The sequence below is a fragment of the Chinchilla lanigera genome, unplaced genomic scaffold (genome assembly GCF_000276665.1).
Source record: "Chinchilla lanigera isolate Chin_1 unplaced genomic scaffold, ChiLan1.0 scaffold00002, whole genome shotgun sequence".
NCBI lineage: Eukaryota > Metazoa > Chordata > Mammalia > Rodentia > Chinchillidae > Chinchilla > Chinchilla lanigera.
The window spans coordinates 36,665,553-36,681,511 of NW_004955403.1; the positions used below are offsets into that span (position 1 = coordinate 36,665,553).

General features: G+C 33.3%; 1 protein-coding gene across 9 annotated transcripts in view; it reads right to left on the reverse strand.

Annotated features, from left to right (window-relative positions):
- Clcn3 (chloride channel, voltage-sensitive 3) overlaps positions 1-15,959 on the reverse strand; it is an 84,331-nt gene that overhangs the window by 39,682 nt on the left and 28,690 nt on the right. Inside the window, exons 2-3 of one of the 9 annotated variants that reach the window (XM_005373559.2) lie at positions 3,817-3,863; positions 982-1,022 (exon numbers count right to left, since the gene is read on the reverse strand). The exons of 5 other annotated variants lie outside the window; for them this stretch is intronic. Coding sequence is in view for 2 of the 4 variants with exons in the window: in XM_005373556.2 (XP_005373613.1) it covers positions 9,627-9,705 (79 nt within the window). In the remaining 2 variants the exon portion in view is untranslated. Of the gene's footprint in view, positions 1-981; positions 1,023-3,816; positions 3,864-9,626; positions 9,849-15,959 lie in introns of those variants that run through there. 3 more of the 9 variants (XM_005373561.2, XM_005373556.2, XM_005373562.2) reach the window with 3 other exon arrangements.

Sequence of the window (15,959 nt, forward strand, 5' to 3'; positions counted from 1 at the left end):
TTCTTTGAGTCAGCCTGGACTATATAGCAAGACCCTCTCAAAAGAAAAACCAAAGAAATAAAATAAAATAAAATAAAATAAAAAGAGACATGAAAATGTGTTCCACCTAAACCAGGAAAAAAAGTTTATTTTGTAGTAAAGAACATAGTGGTATAACGGCATACTGGAAATGATCTATAGATCAAAAAGCACTATACCATCACTTTTTTTTTAAACAGTGACACTGTAATCCACCTCTGCCTACAGCTAGTGATCCTCCTTCCTCAGGCTCCCAAGTGATGTGATATAAGCTTATGCCAATATATCTGGCTTCAATGTCAAATTTTTGGTTTTGAAAACTAAACAGCAACTATATGAGTGTGTTCTTTCTTAAAGAAAAACACACTGAAGTATTTAGGGGTATAAATATAAACTATCTTTTCATTCTGCTCTCTATAGCACTCAGAAAAAAATAACGTAGTGTATATATGTAATACAGCTACACACATATAAGAGCAAGTATAAGAATGAGAGAAAGAAGGAACAAATGTGGTAAAATGTTCACATTTGGGGAATGGAAATGAAGGGTATTTGGGATTTTTGTATTCAAGTTCTGTAAAATTAGGGAAAAAATGGGGAGTGCTGGGGATTGTACATGCCAGGTAACTGCTCTGCAGCTAAGCTATATATCCCCAGCCCTGAAATTACTTTTTTAAAAAGTCTACTCTGAAATGTCTTGCAAACTTTGACACCTGTTTTCTTCCAGTGTGTCCTTATAGAGGGTATATGGGTAGTGCTGACGAGGCAGACTTCTGATCTCTGGTACAAAAACAGAAAACTTCTATACCCCTGAACATGCATCCACAATACATCCTTTTGCACTATGAAGATAAGCAAACAAATTATGTATTCATCCAATAAACTTATGAAATGAGAAAGGAGAAAGTGCTATTCTCATTCTTAGGAGATTGATAAAGGTACAGCAGTGCAATAAATACTTACATTAGTCATATGTCTTGAAGTTAGTGACTTTCAAATAACAACTGTGGAAAGTAACATCTTAATTTACAAAATGGTAACAATTCAAAATACAGTATCTAAAAGCTAAATATGTTCAACATTCAATTAGTTTAGCACATGACACACCAAATGTTTTCTTTTGTAATTCACCTCAGTAAAATTAAAGAGAAGGAAAGGAATTCTACCCTACTCTAAACCAAGAAGGGAAAATTCCACTTCTACTGTGGTAACAGAAAAGCGAATGTATCCCACAGGAAGAGTAATTTTAAATGTATGATGTTTCCTAACAATACCAGTAACAATGGTTATAGAATATCCTTAGTACTGTACATCCTTTATGTATAGCTGACTGAAGCTAGATGAGTATACAGTTTAATTAAAGTGAGATGTAATACAAATCCACTATATACATGTGTTAAAAATTTTAATGAACAACTTAAGATACAAATTTCTCAACTTTACCTCTCAACTTTAACTTACGCACTAATGAAGTATATATCATTTTATTGTAATAATACAAATTAAAGTTTCCTCATACTTAAAGTACACTTTGCCTTTTTTCTTTGTTTTTTGTTTTAGACAAGGTCTCATTCTGTAGTCCAGGTTGGCCTAGAAATTGCTATGTAGCCCAGGCTAACCTCAAGCTCATGATCCTCCTGCCTCAGCCTCCTGAGTACTAGCATTATAGGCATGAGCCACTGTGCCACCTCCCTTTCCTTCTTTCTTAAAATATTTCAAGAGTTCACTCATTAGAAAATGATAATACGGCTTTTCTAAAATGGATATATGGAAGGTAGCTCTGGAAGACAAAGAGTTCTTCAAGACAAAACACAGTTGAACACATTTTTGTTCACCGGGTATCACTTTTCCCTCTTTTCTGTAACAAAACAACTATTTTAAGGAAAAGGCATCTAATCTAAGCTAGACCAATCAAAACTATCAACCTCAAGCACAGTGACAGAAAAACAGTTGGAGCCAATTAATTTTAACAACTGAATATTTAAAGGGATATAAGGTAGTCCCTGTTATCCAGATCCCCAAGACTTACAGATTATAAGTATGATCTGAGAATCAGTTACCTCCCAAATTTAAAACAAGAAAAATAAATAAAACTTTTCTGGAGGGCTGACCACCAAATGCCAATGATTGCTATTTTACTTTACTATTTGTTGGTTGAAAAACAGGAATAAAAAAGACTGGAAAAAAAGATCATTTTTCTTTCCGAGTGACCCAGAAGAGAAATTCCATGATCGTAATGAATTTCAAGGTCAGAAAGGTATAGAGTCAAATTCCAGCTCTGTTTGTTACCTGTTAGTTTTGTGATCCAACACAAGTTACTTACTAACTTCTTTGACATAATTTTACTACAGACAAATAATGTAGCACATTAACACTATAATGGACAGATACTAACAAATCAGTAAATGAAAGCTATTATTTTTGCACAAAATATTTTAAATGTTTAAAACTTTATCAGGTTGCATTACAGTGCAAATATGCTATAAATTTTAACAAAAAATATGATGATATGACAAAAAGAGAAGAAGTATCTTATAACTTTGGGCAATGAAATCTTCAACAGCACACTATAAAAGATAGTTCCATAAAATTCTATAAAAGTTCTAAAAAATTCTATAAAAGATAATTCAATATGCCAGTATGGACAAGGAAACAAAGTTTCCCATAAGTAATGGACATTTCATAGTTCAAATAATAACAATGCTGAAATATTTCAGTAAGTAGGAAAAATTATCCAATCAATGACTGTAACTAGCTTGCAACTTACTTGCCAAAAATAACTGTAGGAGGACTTTTCACCTTATTTCATTTTTCCAGAGTAACGAAACTTTATAAAATTCAAGAACACCTATGAAAATAAAAATCTGTTGCAATATTTACTATCTGCAATCCAAACAAAAAAACTTGTAGCAGCCCTGCGTGGTGGCAGTGAGGGTCACAACCACATATTTGGCTAAAATGGAGACATGAAAGTTTAATAAGTATAAATGGTAATCATGTCATATTGTTTATGTCTGGGCATTCCAAGCTTTTCCTGCTATTAAATCCAGTTATGGATAAGCACAGCACAGAGCCAACTTGGGGAAATCACTGAGGATCGGAAATTACAGTGGGAACTCCTCAAGCTTATAAGCACCCACCCACTGTACAGGTTATTTTCAACCAAGGATAAATCAATGTATTTCAAAAGTTTAATAAGGCCAATTAAAAATGTGAACAAAGCTCATGACTATACCAACAGTACTCTGAGAGGCTGAGGCAGGAGGATAAGAAATTCAAGTCCAGCTTTGGCAATTTACGGACTTTGCAAGGCCCTGTCTCAAAATAGAAAATACACAGGGCTGCAGGAACAGCCCCGTGCAAAGGCTGAGGCCAGTCCTCAGTAATGAGGGAAAAAAATGGAGAAGTAAATTTAAAATTATTCATATTCTTTAAAGAAATATTTTTCTAATGGTCTGGAAGAAATAATCTTTTCAACAAATGAAACTGGGACAGTTAGCTGTCTACAACTGCAGGAGTATGTATAACTAGATCCCTATACTCTCACAGACACATAAAAATAACAAAATGGACCCTAGATCTAAATGTAAGAGCTAAAACTACAAAAACCTTTAAAAAATGAGTAATTTTTGCAACTCTGCCTTAGGTAGAAGTTCTAATACATAACACCAAGGGAAAAAATAGGTAAATGGGACTCCATCAAAATTAATCTTTCCCATGCAGAGGCCAGATACTGTTAACTACTTCATATCTAATAAAAACAGGAAAAACAACAACTAGCATTTATTGAGTACTTACTAGGCACCGGACATGTTCTTCTTGCTCATTTAATCCTCAAAATAACCCTGTGAGACAGATATTATTATTTCTACTTTATAAATAAGAAAAGGTACAGAATATTAAGAAATATGCACAAGGTCAGCAGCTAGTAAGCAGCAGAACTGGGATTCAAATTCAAGCAGTTTGATTCCAAAGTCACCATCACTATGCACCAGTGCCTAATAGACATTTCATAGTTGGCTTATCTATATATTTTGAAATATGTGGACATCCTTCTCTCCGAGTGGATTAAGAACTATTAGGTAGTACCTACTCCAAACGCACATGCACTTAGCTTTTGGACAACTGACACAGCTTCCCTTTCATCATCACTATTGCTCCTCTGTCTCTGGTTCCAAGTTCCAGATCACCTTTCCCTCTAATACTTAAAAAAACTGCAAAAAAACAACTTACAGTAATAGTCACAGGCAGTGCTCTGATCCCAGCACTCAGCCCTATGCTTTAACAGAAACTTATGATAGCAACTAACACACCCTCACTTTACTGTCAGGTTGTTCCAGATTTATCTTATGCCACAGGAAGTGAACCTTTGTTCTAGGCAGGGCTAACTGTCCTGCCAGACACACACTTAGAAACTGGGTTTCAAAGGTTTTTGAATAGGGCACACAACAAAAATATTTCTGACGTACTACACAGATATGTACCTAAGTAAAACCAAATTTCAGTAAACAATTCTTACACCTTGGTACATAGTAACATTTCCCCTATTTTTTTCTTTCCTTCTTTCCTTCCTTCCTTCTTGCCTGTCTTCTTTCCTTCCATCCACCCATCCATCTGTCCATTCGTCCATCTGTCTGTCTTGCCTTTTAACACTAGTCACAAGCAATTTCATGTTCCATATGTTAAAACCTATAGTTTCTTAAACAATGAACAGGAATGATAGGTAATGGAAATTACCTGCTTTCCCATAATAAAAACCTTTCTATTCCCACCCTCTAGCCTGCAATATATATTTGCTGAACTGAACTAAATGAAAACAAAAACAAAAAGCAGAAGAACCCAACTGCACTTTAAACTGAGTTTAGGAGTACAGTCCAGTCACATCAACAGTAGCATAGGACTTTTCTCAAAGGGGACACTCAAGTAAAAGTTTTCTATTAAAATATATCAATCTAGTTACTAATATAAACTGTTACTTTCTATCTCTGCAGTCAACCTCTGAACACATAAAAGTAGTGACACCTGTCATTTTAACGTATGATATAGATTACCATTTTTTCAGACACACATAAAACAGAAATCCAAAGCTGGATGTATTCATTCCCTGACAATGGAGTAATGAAGTTACTCCAGTGTATTCAAGAAGTCTAGTTCAAGCTCTCGCTCCTGTGCTCAGTCTGTCTCTCAAATAAATAAATAAATAAATATGTATGTATGTATGTTTCATATATATGTTTCCCCTTCCCTGTAACCCTACTGATAAGGAACGGTCATCCTGGTAAGGGAGGAGAAAGTAAATGTTACAAATTGATAGTAGAAGTTCCAGAAACACTGATAATAAAAGTTCCAGGGCAGGGCATATAGCGCAGTGGCATAGCACCTGCTTGGCAAGTGCGAGGTCCTGAGTCTAATTCCCAGTACAAAGAAAAAAAGAAAAGTTCCACAGAACAGACTCCAAGTCAAAGATTAAAAAGGTAATGGCAATCATACTGCCCTGCATTTGGTAGACAAGCAGTTGTTTAAATATTTAAACTGTAAAGACTTAGAAATTAATACCAAATCCCAATGCTGAACTTGAATTATACAATTCAATTTATGGCTTCCTTCTCTGTTCTGTTGCCACCTCAAATAACAAGCCCCATCCTTAGGTAGGGTAGATAAAGCGACCATTAGAACCGAGGTATACTAGGAAACAAGTTACTCACTTACTTATTAACTCTGCATACATAATGATCTATGTATTACATGAAAACAAATTTCACAAAATTTGTAGAAGAAATTAAATTCATCTTTGAATCTGAGGTCATAAGAGACTTCAAAAAAAACTGTAAATTAAATATATGTTAATTAAAAACAAAAATAAAATTTTAAAGTACAATTTAAACTACTAGTCTCCTGTAGTGTAGACACAAAGCAGCGACCTGAATGACGGGAAAATAGCTAAAGTTATAAAACTAATCAGTGTGGCAAGAGATATGCTCACATTCTGAAATACTGATACAAAAAGCATTTCTGCTGCATGACAAGCCATAAGATGATATAAAATTAATCACAGTAAAGTGTTAGTTATTTTTAGAAGTAGAGCTGTAGTTAGTAGCATGATCAGGATTTTACCAAAGATTTAAAATTCAGGTATTGTGGGCAAGATAAATTTAAATTGTTTTAGCATAAACCAGAACATAAAGAGTTTCAAATATCAAGTAAAAAACTTTTATTTGTTCTTTTAATTTATAGACACTTAGATGAATTAATATTTAAGGGGAGGTTTTTCTGGCTGTATAAAAAATTAGGGGTAATTAAGTACAATAAAGACCAGAATCCAATTATTTTACAAGAAGCCTACAGAATGTCCCTCTGGCAATTACAATACCTTTTAATACGTGAATTTCCAAATAATGTACAAAAAAAAAGCTAACTAATACTGTGAGGAAGGAAAAAAACCCAAATATATGCATCCATTATATAACAAAAAAGTTTAAATGCATGATCTTTCTTAACTAACCCTTTTACTGACCCTCAGGAAAACTACTGTATCAGTTTGATAAAGCAAAACTAATCAAAGACTAAGGTCCTAGGAGTTTATTTCTGTCATAGCATTTACTCATTCTGTTCTCTCTACCAGGAATGTCCTATCCAATTCCCTTGCATACTTGAAGATGGCCTATTTAATAACACTGTCAAAAGAAGACTATCTTCCTCCCTTAAATTCCCACAGAAAACACAGTCGGTACCATTTACAAGCCATTTTTTAACTGCCTCAGGTTTTGATTCTGTTTTAAACTTAGGAACCTTTCCTACACACCTACCAGACTTAACCCATAAATCATTTCAGAAATTCACATGGTGAGAAATAGTACTATGTATCCTCATGATTAGAGGAGGAGCCAAATACTAGAATCAAATACTGACTTTAATATTTCTTTACCTCAGTTTTGTCAAATGGAAAATGGAACGTACTGACTTCACATGGTTGTGACAAAAATTAAAATGATTTGTAACAATGTAAGTATTAGCCATTATTAATATTACTATTATTATCAACATCATTCTCTACAGTAGTCATGCTTTATATACAAAAGCTAAATAAATGCCTTGAATGAAACAATATTTAAAAAATTTAAAAGACTCTTCATGAAATAAATGGAGATTTCAACACAAAAGATCAAATCTATTGTAAGGACTTGGTAGAAGAAAAGAATTCAACCACCAAAAATTGTTAAACTTCATGAACAATTAAGAAGAAAGTGAAAACACTAAATAAAACAGTCCAAGTAATTTTTTATTTTCATAAAGAGACAATCTGAATGAGCTTGACTGTTCCTGTAGAGGAAATTTACCAAAAATAGCTATTTCTAAAATGTCATCTTAATTTCTAAACTATCCATAATATATTCAATGCATTGTTTTGCATATACTTATACTTCTAGCCTCTGTATCATTCATTTATATAGGAAACTGCATTATTTATCATCTCACCTTGAAGCACAGCACAGTATTAAGTCTAATTTACCCAACAAATATAATCTCTAGCTCTAGTATTTAGGGATTTAGTAAACAGATGCCTACTTACTTTGTAAATATCCTTTGTAATTTTATACTTTATTTGCCTCTTCCCTTCTTATCAGGGTGAATATCCACATCTAATCATCATAGTTGTGTCTGCATGAGGAAGCTGATTTAGTTTTCTCAGTTCATGTTATCTGCCCACCTCCACATTATTAGTTCCTTGTGTTAAGCCACAGCTACCACGGTTCATAAATTATGGAACATAAATAACCTCTTACCACATAAATAACCTCTTACTAGGATACTACAGTATAGTTTTGGTAATTCAGAGTCAAGCCTGATAACTGACTGATTTTTGACACAAATACACATTACTTATAAAAATGCTTTTACGGGACTTACTTAGTTCTTACACATAATTCTTCAGGATTATTTATGAAAACAGAAATTAAAAGGCTCTATTTTTATAATACATATCAGTAACCATGCCAGCTCTCACATAACTTTTGACAATTCTTAATATCTGTACGTTTCACACAGAGACAGTCTATAAGTAAGTTCTGTCAAAGGCTATCAGGCTCCACACTGGGAATTGAAATTTCTCAAGCCCAGGCCTCCTAGTTTATCATCATTAACAAACGGATGTTGTAATAGTGCAGAGAAAATATGCCTGTCTGGTTTTACAGTTTAATTACTAATTAGCAAATACTGTGGAATTAGAACGGTCATTCTTCACCTCCCTTCCTATTTAAAGAAATTCTTACCAGAAAATTGACGGGAACATAGGACAAAAGAGAACATAGAATCACAATAAGAATTAAGAAAGACAAAAAAATTGTCTGGGTGGTAAGATCAGAAGAAATTTTTGTTTCTTTATGCTTGTAGGTATTTCTTCAAATGGTCTAACATAACATATGTAACATGACCTTTATATGGTTTTCCTCAAAATATAAAAGATAACCTTTTACTAACAACATTAATTTTATAGGATAGTGTTGCAAGGATTCAAAACCTAAAATAGTGTCTAGCAGACACAAAGCAAAAATACATATTTGATCAACAGATTTTAATTTCTACATTTTAGTGGAATTTAAAAGTATTGCCAGGATACAAAGTATATTTTAAATAAAAAATGCTATTACATATGCTACATAAAATCATGTGTTCCTTATTTACTTTATAAATAAAAGTTTAGGCTAAACCATGAAGTTTATAATATCCTGCAGTAATTCAAACTAACATGACTCATAAATGAAGCTATCTACCAAAGAGATTTTTTGAAGTCATTTTTTTTCTAGAACAAATGTCAATCAATTTGTAGAATAATCGGTTTAAAGAAAAATGAACAAAAGGGTAGTAGTTTAATGAACATATAATTAGTTGGAAGAAAACTGAAGCAGTACCTGCCAAAAGATTTACACAATTACTGGGTGCTATTCTGTTTTCTATAAACTACTGACTAATTTCTTTCTAATGTGTAAAAAGAACCTAACTGTATTTTATAATATCAAATTTTACAAAATATCTGTGGAGGACAATGTAGTATGTTAATTAGGTGAAATACATATTAAATGAAAAATATTAACATGGTAGTATTTTCACCTTTACTGCCATTTTAAAATGTTCTAAAATATAGTTAAGAGTGTTTACTATAATTCTATTATGTGATGTAAAATCTACGTGCTCTTAGGCAGCAGGTGAAATACAACAGTACATAGACATTTGATCTCCCCAGTAAATTTAAAGAAACAAGTTTCCAGAAGGAAGAAAAACATTACTTGTGAGGTGCCAACCAACACTCTAGTTAACTACAAAAGCGACTTAATTCATTTTCCTAGCTAAACAGAAAGAGGATTTTCACACAGAAGATGGAGTCAGAGCCCAGTGCGATCTGAAGCAGTACTAATCTGCACACAGAAAACAATCAGGGACGACTACAGAACCATTCCGGAGGTTGCATTTTCCCCTCACTCATAACCAGGGCAGCTAAACAACATACTGCAGTATTTAAAGGACAAACGAGAATCTGTTTAAACTAGAGAACCGCCCAGCTGCATGCAAAACATACCAACAGAGGATTCATAGCAAGGGGATGGTATTACCTCTTTTATGTAATTCCCTCAGGGGAATATTGTCTCCTCCCCCGTCATAAGGCAAATAGGGATCAGAAGAAGCATCCATGATTAGAATTTTTAAAAAGAAGAAAAAGAAAAGCTAGCTAGCTTAAAAAGACAGTGGCATTTTTTCCACCCCTGCAGCAGCAGGCAAGGGAGATGCCATATTTGATGAGGGTTAGAACTGTAGTTCCACTCGCTGAAGCAACTGGGTTCTTCCACAGTGGATGATGTCATCAAAGGGAAATTATTGCAGCCTGGTTGCTAGTGGCTACAATCTAGCAAGGCTTAGAGGCGGAACAGCCTTCTTAATCAGGTCCTGCTTCGCAGGATGATGACTAAGCGCCAAGTATAACAGACAAAACTGGTTTAAGAATTTGAAAGCACTCAGAATATAGTTTCAATAGCATCAATAGAGACCGCAGTAAAACAACAGGAACATTCTTTTTGAAGACAAATGAAAAGAACAAAGTATATACTACAGGGATATAAAAAGCAAATTTTAAGCGGAGACAATGCCTCTTTTCATTTATAATGTAGAAAAATGGGAGCAACACTTTGCTAAGGTTGTATGATTTTACAATATGAATGTACTAATTTTATGCAGTGGTGGCATATGAGTCATAACAATGAAAAACTAAAACGTACCAAAGGTTTCTCAAGAGACTTGGTTTTAAGTGTATTCTTGTATAAAATATACGGCAGCCGTCAACTCTTCCACTAGAGTTGAATAGTGTTTTATCTCACTAATCCCCTCCAGCAGCCTCTTGTTTCCTTCCTTTAATGAACTAGCTAGTAAGACATTCTAGCTTTGAAGGTGAAAGGAGAAATTTATTAACCTACCACACAACTACAACACATGGGAATTATGCAAAAAGATTTACTAATCAAGAGATTTCCCTATCACATTTCCCACTTTTTCACTGTCTCATAAGATTTTGTGATAAAGAAAAAAAAAACAGTAAAATGCATTTCAAAGTTAGGTACAATATTCCAATTATATCTGACAGATATTTTTATGAAATCCAGAGTAAAACTTTTTAAACTTATCATTCCAAACAAAAATGATGCACATTTGTGATCAGAGTTCAAAATTTTATAGCTACCTCTTAAGGTGATTCCTCTAGACTGTTCTCTTGAAATGCCTATTTTATGTAGTGACATTAAAAAATAAAAAGAAATAAAATTTTAAAACTATCCATTAGAGAATTCTGTAGAGTTCAAGGGGCTTCTATAAAATTTGTTTTCTTCTGTTCTTTTCATAATTTTTCATTTTATGAAAAAATAACATTTCATAACAAAATGAGTATAACAACTGTTAAATAGTCTGTGCATCATTATCTTCAAAGTAGTTACTCAGAGTACAAGACATAGACAAAAAAGATTTCCCCTTACAAAGAAGAAACATTCCAACTCAAAGTTATATATGAAATTCCAGCAGAGGGAAGCAATGACAGAGGTCTCAGGCAGGGTGCAGTAAAGAAAAAGAGAAAAAATCAATTTGTCTAGTAGGCTTTAGTTATTTGGGGTCTCCCCCCACCACTGGATTGTTAAAAAGGTTTCTTTTGAAACATGTGAGCCTTTAGAGTTCCTTATAATATCTCATCTGGGGACTAAGAGATAAGGCTCTAGGAAAAGAATAAAAACTAGAATTACTGCCACAGGAATATTCCCATCTAATTGATGCTGGATATTAACATCTATGATGGAAAAGTAGGTAGCAGGGGTTTTATTCTTGTATTTTTCAAATTTTATCGGAAATAGTTTTCTTTTTTAAACAGGGAAAACTTTGGCAAAGAGCAAGAAAAACTGTCATTTGTGATTCTTTTGGTATGTTTTGTTATATTTCTAAAATATATATTGTTATGACATTTCTTAGTGATTTAGGTTTTTTGTTTTTCCCAAGTGTTAGGGACAAACTGAGGACCTAACACATGCTAGACAATCACTGTACCAACAAGCTAAAACACCAACCCCAGTAACATAGGTTTAATTGGACATTGTTTATGTACCTTCATGTCTACATAAAAAGAAAAACCTATCTACAAGTTTTCCTGGTATTTGTTGACACTTGCCTAACTTGTTTTTCCTGATCTACAACTTGTTCCTGAAGAATGAAAATGACAATTAGTGCTAATGTGAGAACGTCCTCTCTGTAAAAACATTAACAATGCTGCACTGAGTAAAAGTTTAACAATGATATTTACTTTATCTTTAAAGATCAAATTTATGTATGTATATGTGTGTGTGTGTGTGTGTGTGTGCGCATATACAGCATATAATTGTACCCCTATTGAATAGTTAATTTCTGAATGAGAAACACCAAACTTCACTGTTTTTGTCACTGATAAATAAGAAGTGGGAAGGTAGGGTTGTACTCAGTATTTATATCGTTATACATCATTTTAATTTTCTTTAAAACAAATGTATTACTTTTGCAACACTAAATATGAACATTTACAACATTTCAGAAGTAAGCATCTCTCATGAGAAAGAAAATCTCTCATGAAGGTTGACAGATACCACTTTTTCTTAAAGTAAAAAAAATTACTTTGCTTTTAGCACAGTGGTACACACCTATAATCTCAGTTACTCTAAAGGGAGGCTGAAACAGGAAGATAGAAAGTTGAGAGGCCTGGGAAATTTAGTGAGACTCTGTCTCAAAATAAAAATAAACAAGGGCTTGAGGCACACCTCCTGTAGAGCACTGGCCAAGGAATGCACGAGGCCCTGGGTGCAACTGCAAGTACACAAAGGAAAAGTAAAACAAAATATCTTTAGTTAGGTTAAATGCTCTCCAGCCATACTTTAGAAAAGTAAGTGGTATACTGGAAGATGTGGTAAAAGTGGACTTTGATACAGATTGGGTATTAACAGCTTAATAAACTGAATTAGAATTAAGGTAAGGCTTTAGTAGGAGAGCAGAAGATGAACTGAAGAATTCAAGTGTTCAGTTGGGGGAAAATGCTTTGGATCAAATCTCTGAAGAACAAAAACCACTAACATGGTAGCATATGTAGGAGTTAAAATTCATAAACAGGATATTTCTACTTTCAGAAATACCCTAAAGTCTAATCTCAACTTGATATGATAAATCCCAACTTCTCAAAGTTGTATGTCCGCATCTATAAATCAAGGAGGTAAAAGAGATGACAACACCATCATAATGGTTCCACCTGTAAGCCCTACTGAAGATTCAAGAAATCTACAACTTTAGTTTTGAGAGGTGCTTAAATTTTTTTAAAATAATTGGCCTTTAGATAGCACTACTAATTTACAGAAAATACTAGAACAGAGAAACATGCTAAGTGAGAGTTGAGAGCTGAGGAATGGACACAGGAAAACCCAAACTAGAAAACAGATGACCTGATTTCTTTAACAAATAAATAGCATGGAGGTGTGTGTGTGTGTGTGTGTGTGTGTGTGTGTGTGTGTGTAGTGGCTATAAAGTTAAATAACAAAAGATACAATTTTGATGTACAATGTTTATGAAACAGCTGAGGAACTGTGAGACAAGATATTTGATTTATGAAATTATTCACAATTTAGATGGATAACAGCATTTTAATGAATCGATGTTTTCAAGATAATGAAATATATGTACATATAATGATATTTCACACTTATTTCAAAATAAACAAGGAGGGGGCAGATAATAAATAAATTGGCCATGAGTTGATAATTATTTTTGCTAAGTACTGAGAACAAGAAGGCACTTTCTTTGTGCCTTTGAATTTTTCTGTTATAAAGATTTTTTAAAATGTATTTATATGAGATAAATATTAGTACAAATTATATTTTTATTCCCCTAACTAAATACATATTACTGGAAAAAGCAGGTTAACAACTACAGCTGATAGTCAGTTAATGTCAACTTCAGATTTATTTGCGGATGTGTTCATGGCACTAAGCTTTAACTTGCATCCTGAGTTCTCATACCCAAGAAAAAGAGTTAGAGAAAAAAAACACACAGAAAAACTTTCAAGGACAAACAATTCAAGATATACCATTATAAAGTTGAATTCTAAGAAAAAAACAAGAAAATAAATTGAAAATAGAAAATAGTTTTTTAGGCCAAGGTATAGTTCAGAGGTAGATCATGTGCTTAGCAAATATGCAAAACCTTGGGTTCAACCTCTAGCACACACAAAAAAATTAGTTTAAATTTTAAAATATTTTTACAATATTTATATCTAATAAAAAAGTTTCCTCTATCAGACTATTTAAATCTCAAGTAACATCTTATAGGATTAAAAACATGAATAGTTTTATTTTTCTTTCACAAACATTACCTAATGATTTTTTCAAAATCAAAACAAAAAATAGCCAGCATTTTTTAAATACCTGAATAATTCCTTTTCAAAGAATTTGTCAAATATACTTGATGAATGAACACAAGTTGGTAAAAGGACCAAAGAAAAGATTTTAGTTTTAACTTTTAGAAATAAATGCAAATAAATCAATATTTACATTAAATGTAAATACACCAAATGCTCCCATCAAAAGATAACCACTGATTGAAGTTTTAATTTCAACTACGTGATTACAAGAATCAACTAATATGGAAAAGAAAAGCTAAAAAGTAAAAGGATTTCTAAAAAGCAAAGTATATTAACTCTAATACAAAAATTGAACAGTAGGGGCTGGGGATTTAGCTCAGTGGCACAGAGCCTGCCTGGCAAGCGCAAGGTTGTGAGTTCGATTTCTGATACCAGAGAAAAACAAAAAACAAAACAAAACAAAAAAATGAACAGTAATATCAAAATAAATTACAAAGTAAAAAAGTATAATTGGAGGTAGAGTCATTTAAAAAATAGAAGGGGTTCAATTAGCAAAAAGATATAATCTACTTACATAGGATCAAAATATATAAATAAAAAATTGACAAAATGTCAAGAAGTAGTGATATAAGACCTCCAAATGATATAAGGGAAATATTATAAATCCCAAATTAGTAGATGGTAGATACTCCATGTTTGTATTCCCCAAAATCAAAGAATGAATTCTAAGGAACAACAGAAGTGAAGAGTAGCAAAACTTTATTGGGAAAAAGAGCTCCTGAGAGACAAGAGGGGACCTGAATGAGGAAAGGAAGTTTTATAGAGCAAAATCCTGAGGTGGGTACAACATGGGACAAAACTATGAAAAACCAGTAAGATTACAAGTATAGGTGCTTAGGTAATGCTGATCCAGTGGGAAAGCAAGTCATGTAGCAAGTGTGCATGGAAAGAATAAGGACCTTTCTTTGAAGAGATGAGTCAGGAAGTGCTTGTCACCTACCTGGATGACTGATGTCTAGCTAGAGTTTACTGGACCAGGTGATACCAATTATAGTATATTGCTTATTTCTGGGGAGGCAGCAGACCTGGTCATTCTGTCTTTATCTTGAGGCCTGGCCTTTAACGGATCCATCTCTAGCCACAGTTGTAATGTGTTCCCATTTTCTGCACTGACTCCCTCAAGGGCCTAGCCCTGACTGACTGCCTATACTCTTTCTACCTAACTTAGCTGTCTATAATAGTAGTACTAGGTAAAATTTATAAATCAATGAAAAATTCTTAACATATCACTGTCAATGAATGGAAACAAGGAGAAAAACCAGAATGGAAAACAGATGATTTTAACAGAGTAACAAACTTTATGTAACAGAAATGTAGACAATGCTATAAGCAAAAACTCATACACATTCACGGGTTCTCTTCTATCTTCTCCCTAGGATATATGTATAGAACATTTATAAAAGTTTCCTGGGTCACAATGCAAGTTGTAAAAATTTCAATACACTGAAATTATACAATGTTTACTCTATAACCACAATGAAATAATGTTATAAACCAATTCAAAGAAATTCCTCATGTTTGGAAATTATGAACTATACTTCTAAGTAACCTTATGAACTATACTTCTAAGTAACCTACAAGCCAAAATACATACCACTCTAAAAGTTAAAAATGACTTTTAATTAATGATAATGATAACAAAGGCTATAGGCATAAAGATAAAACAGTACCTGGAAGGAAATGTGTAGCTCTTCAATATATTTAGCAGAAGAGAGGCTTAAAACTAAGGAGCTCACCAAGCAATTTAAAAAAATACAGCAAAATAAATCCAAAGAAAGTAGAAAGAAATGTGATCAGAAATTAATGAAACAGAGAACAGAAAAGAACATTAGCAAAACTGACTTACTGGAAAGACTAATGACTGATATCTGTAGTGATACAGATCAATAAGAGAATAGGGAAAGGTGAAAGGGATGAGGAAGGAGAGAAGAAGGAACGCAGAGGGCGTGCAGAAGAGGAAGGAGTGGAGGGAGAACAAAGG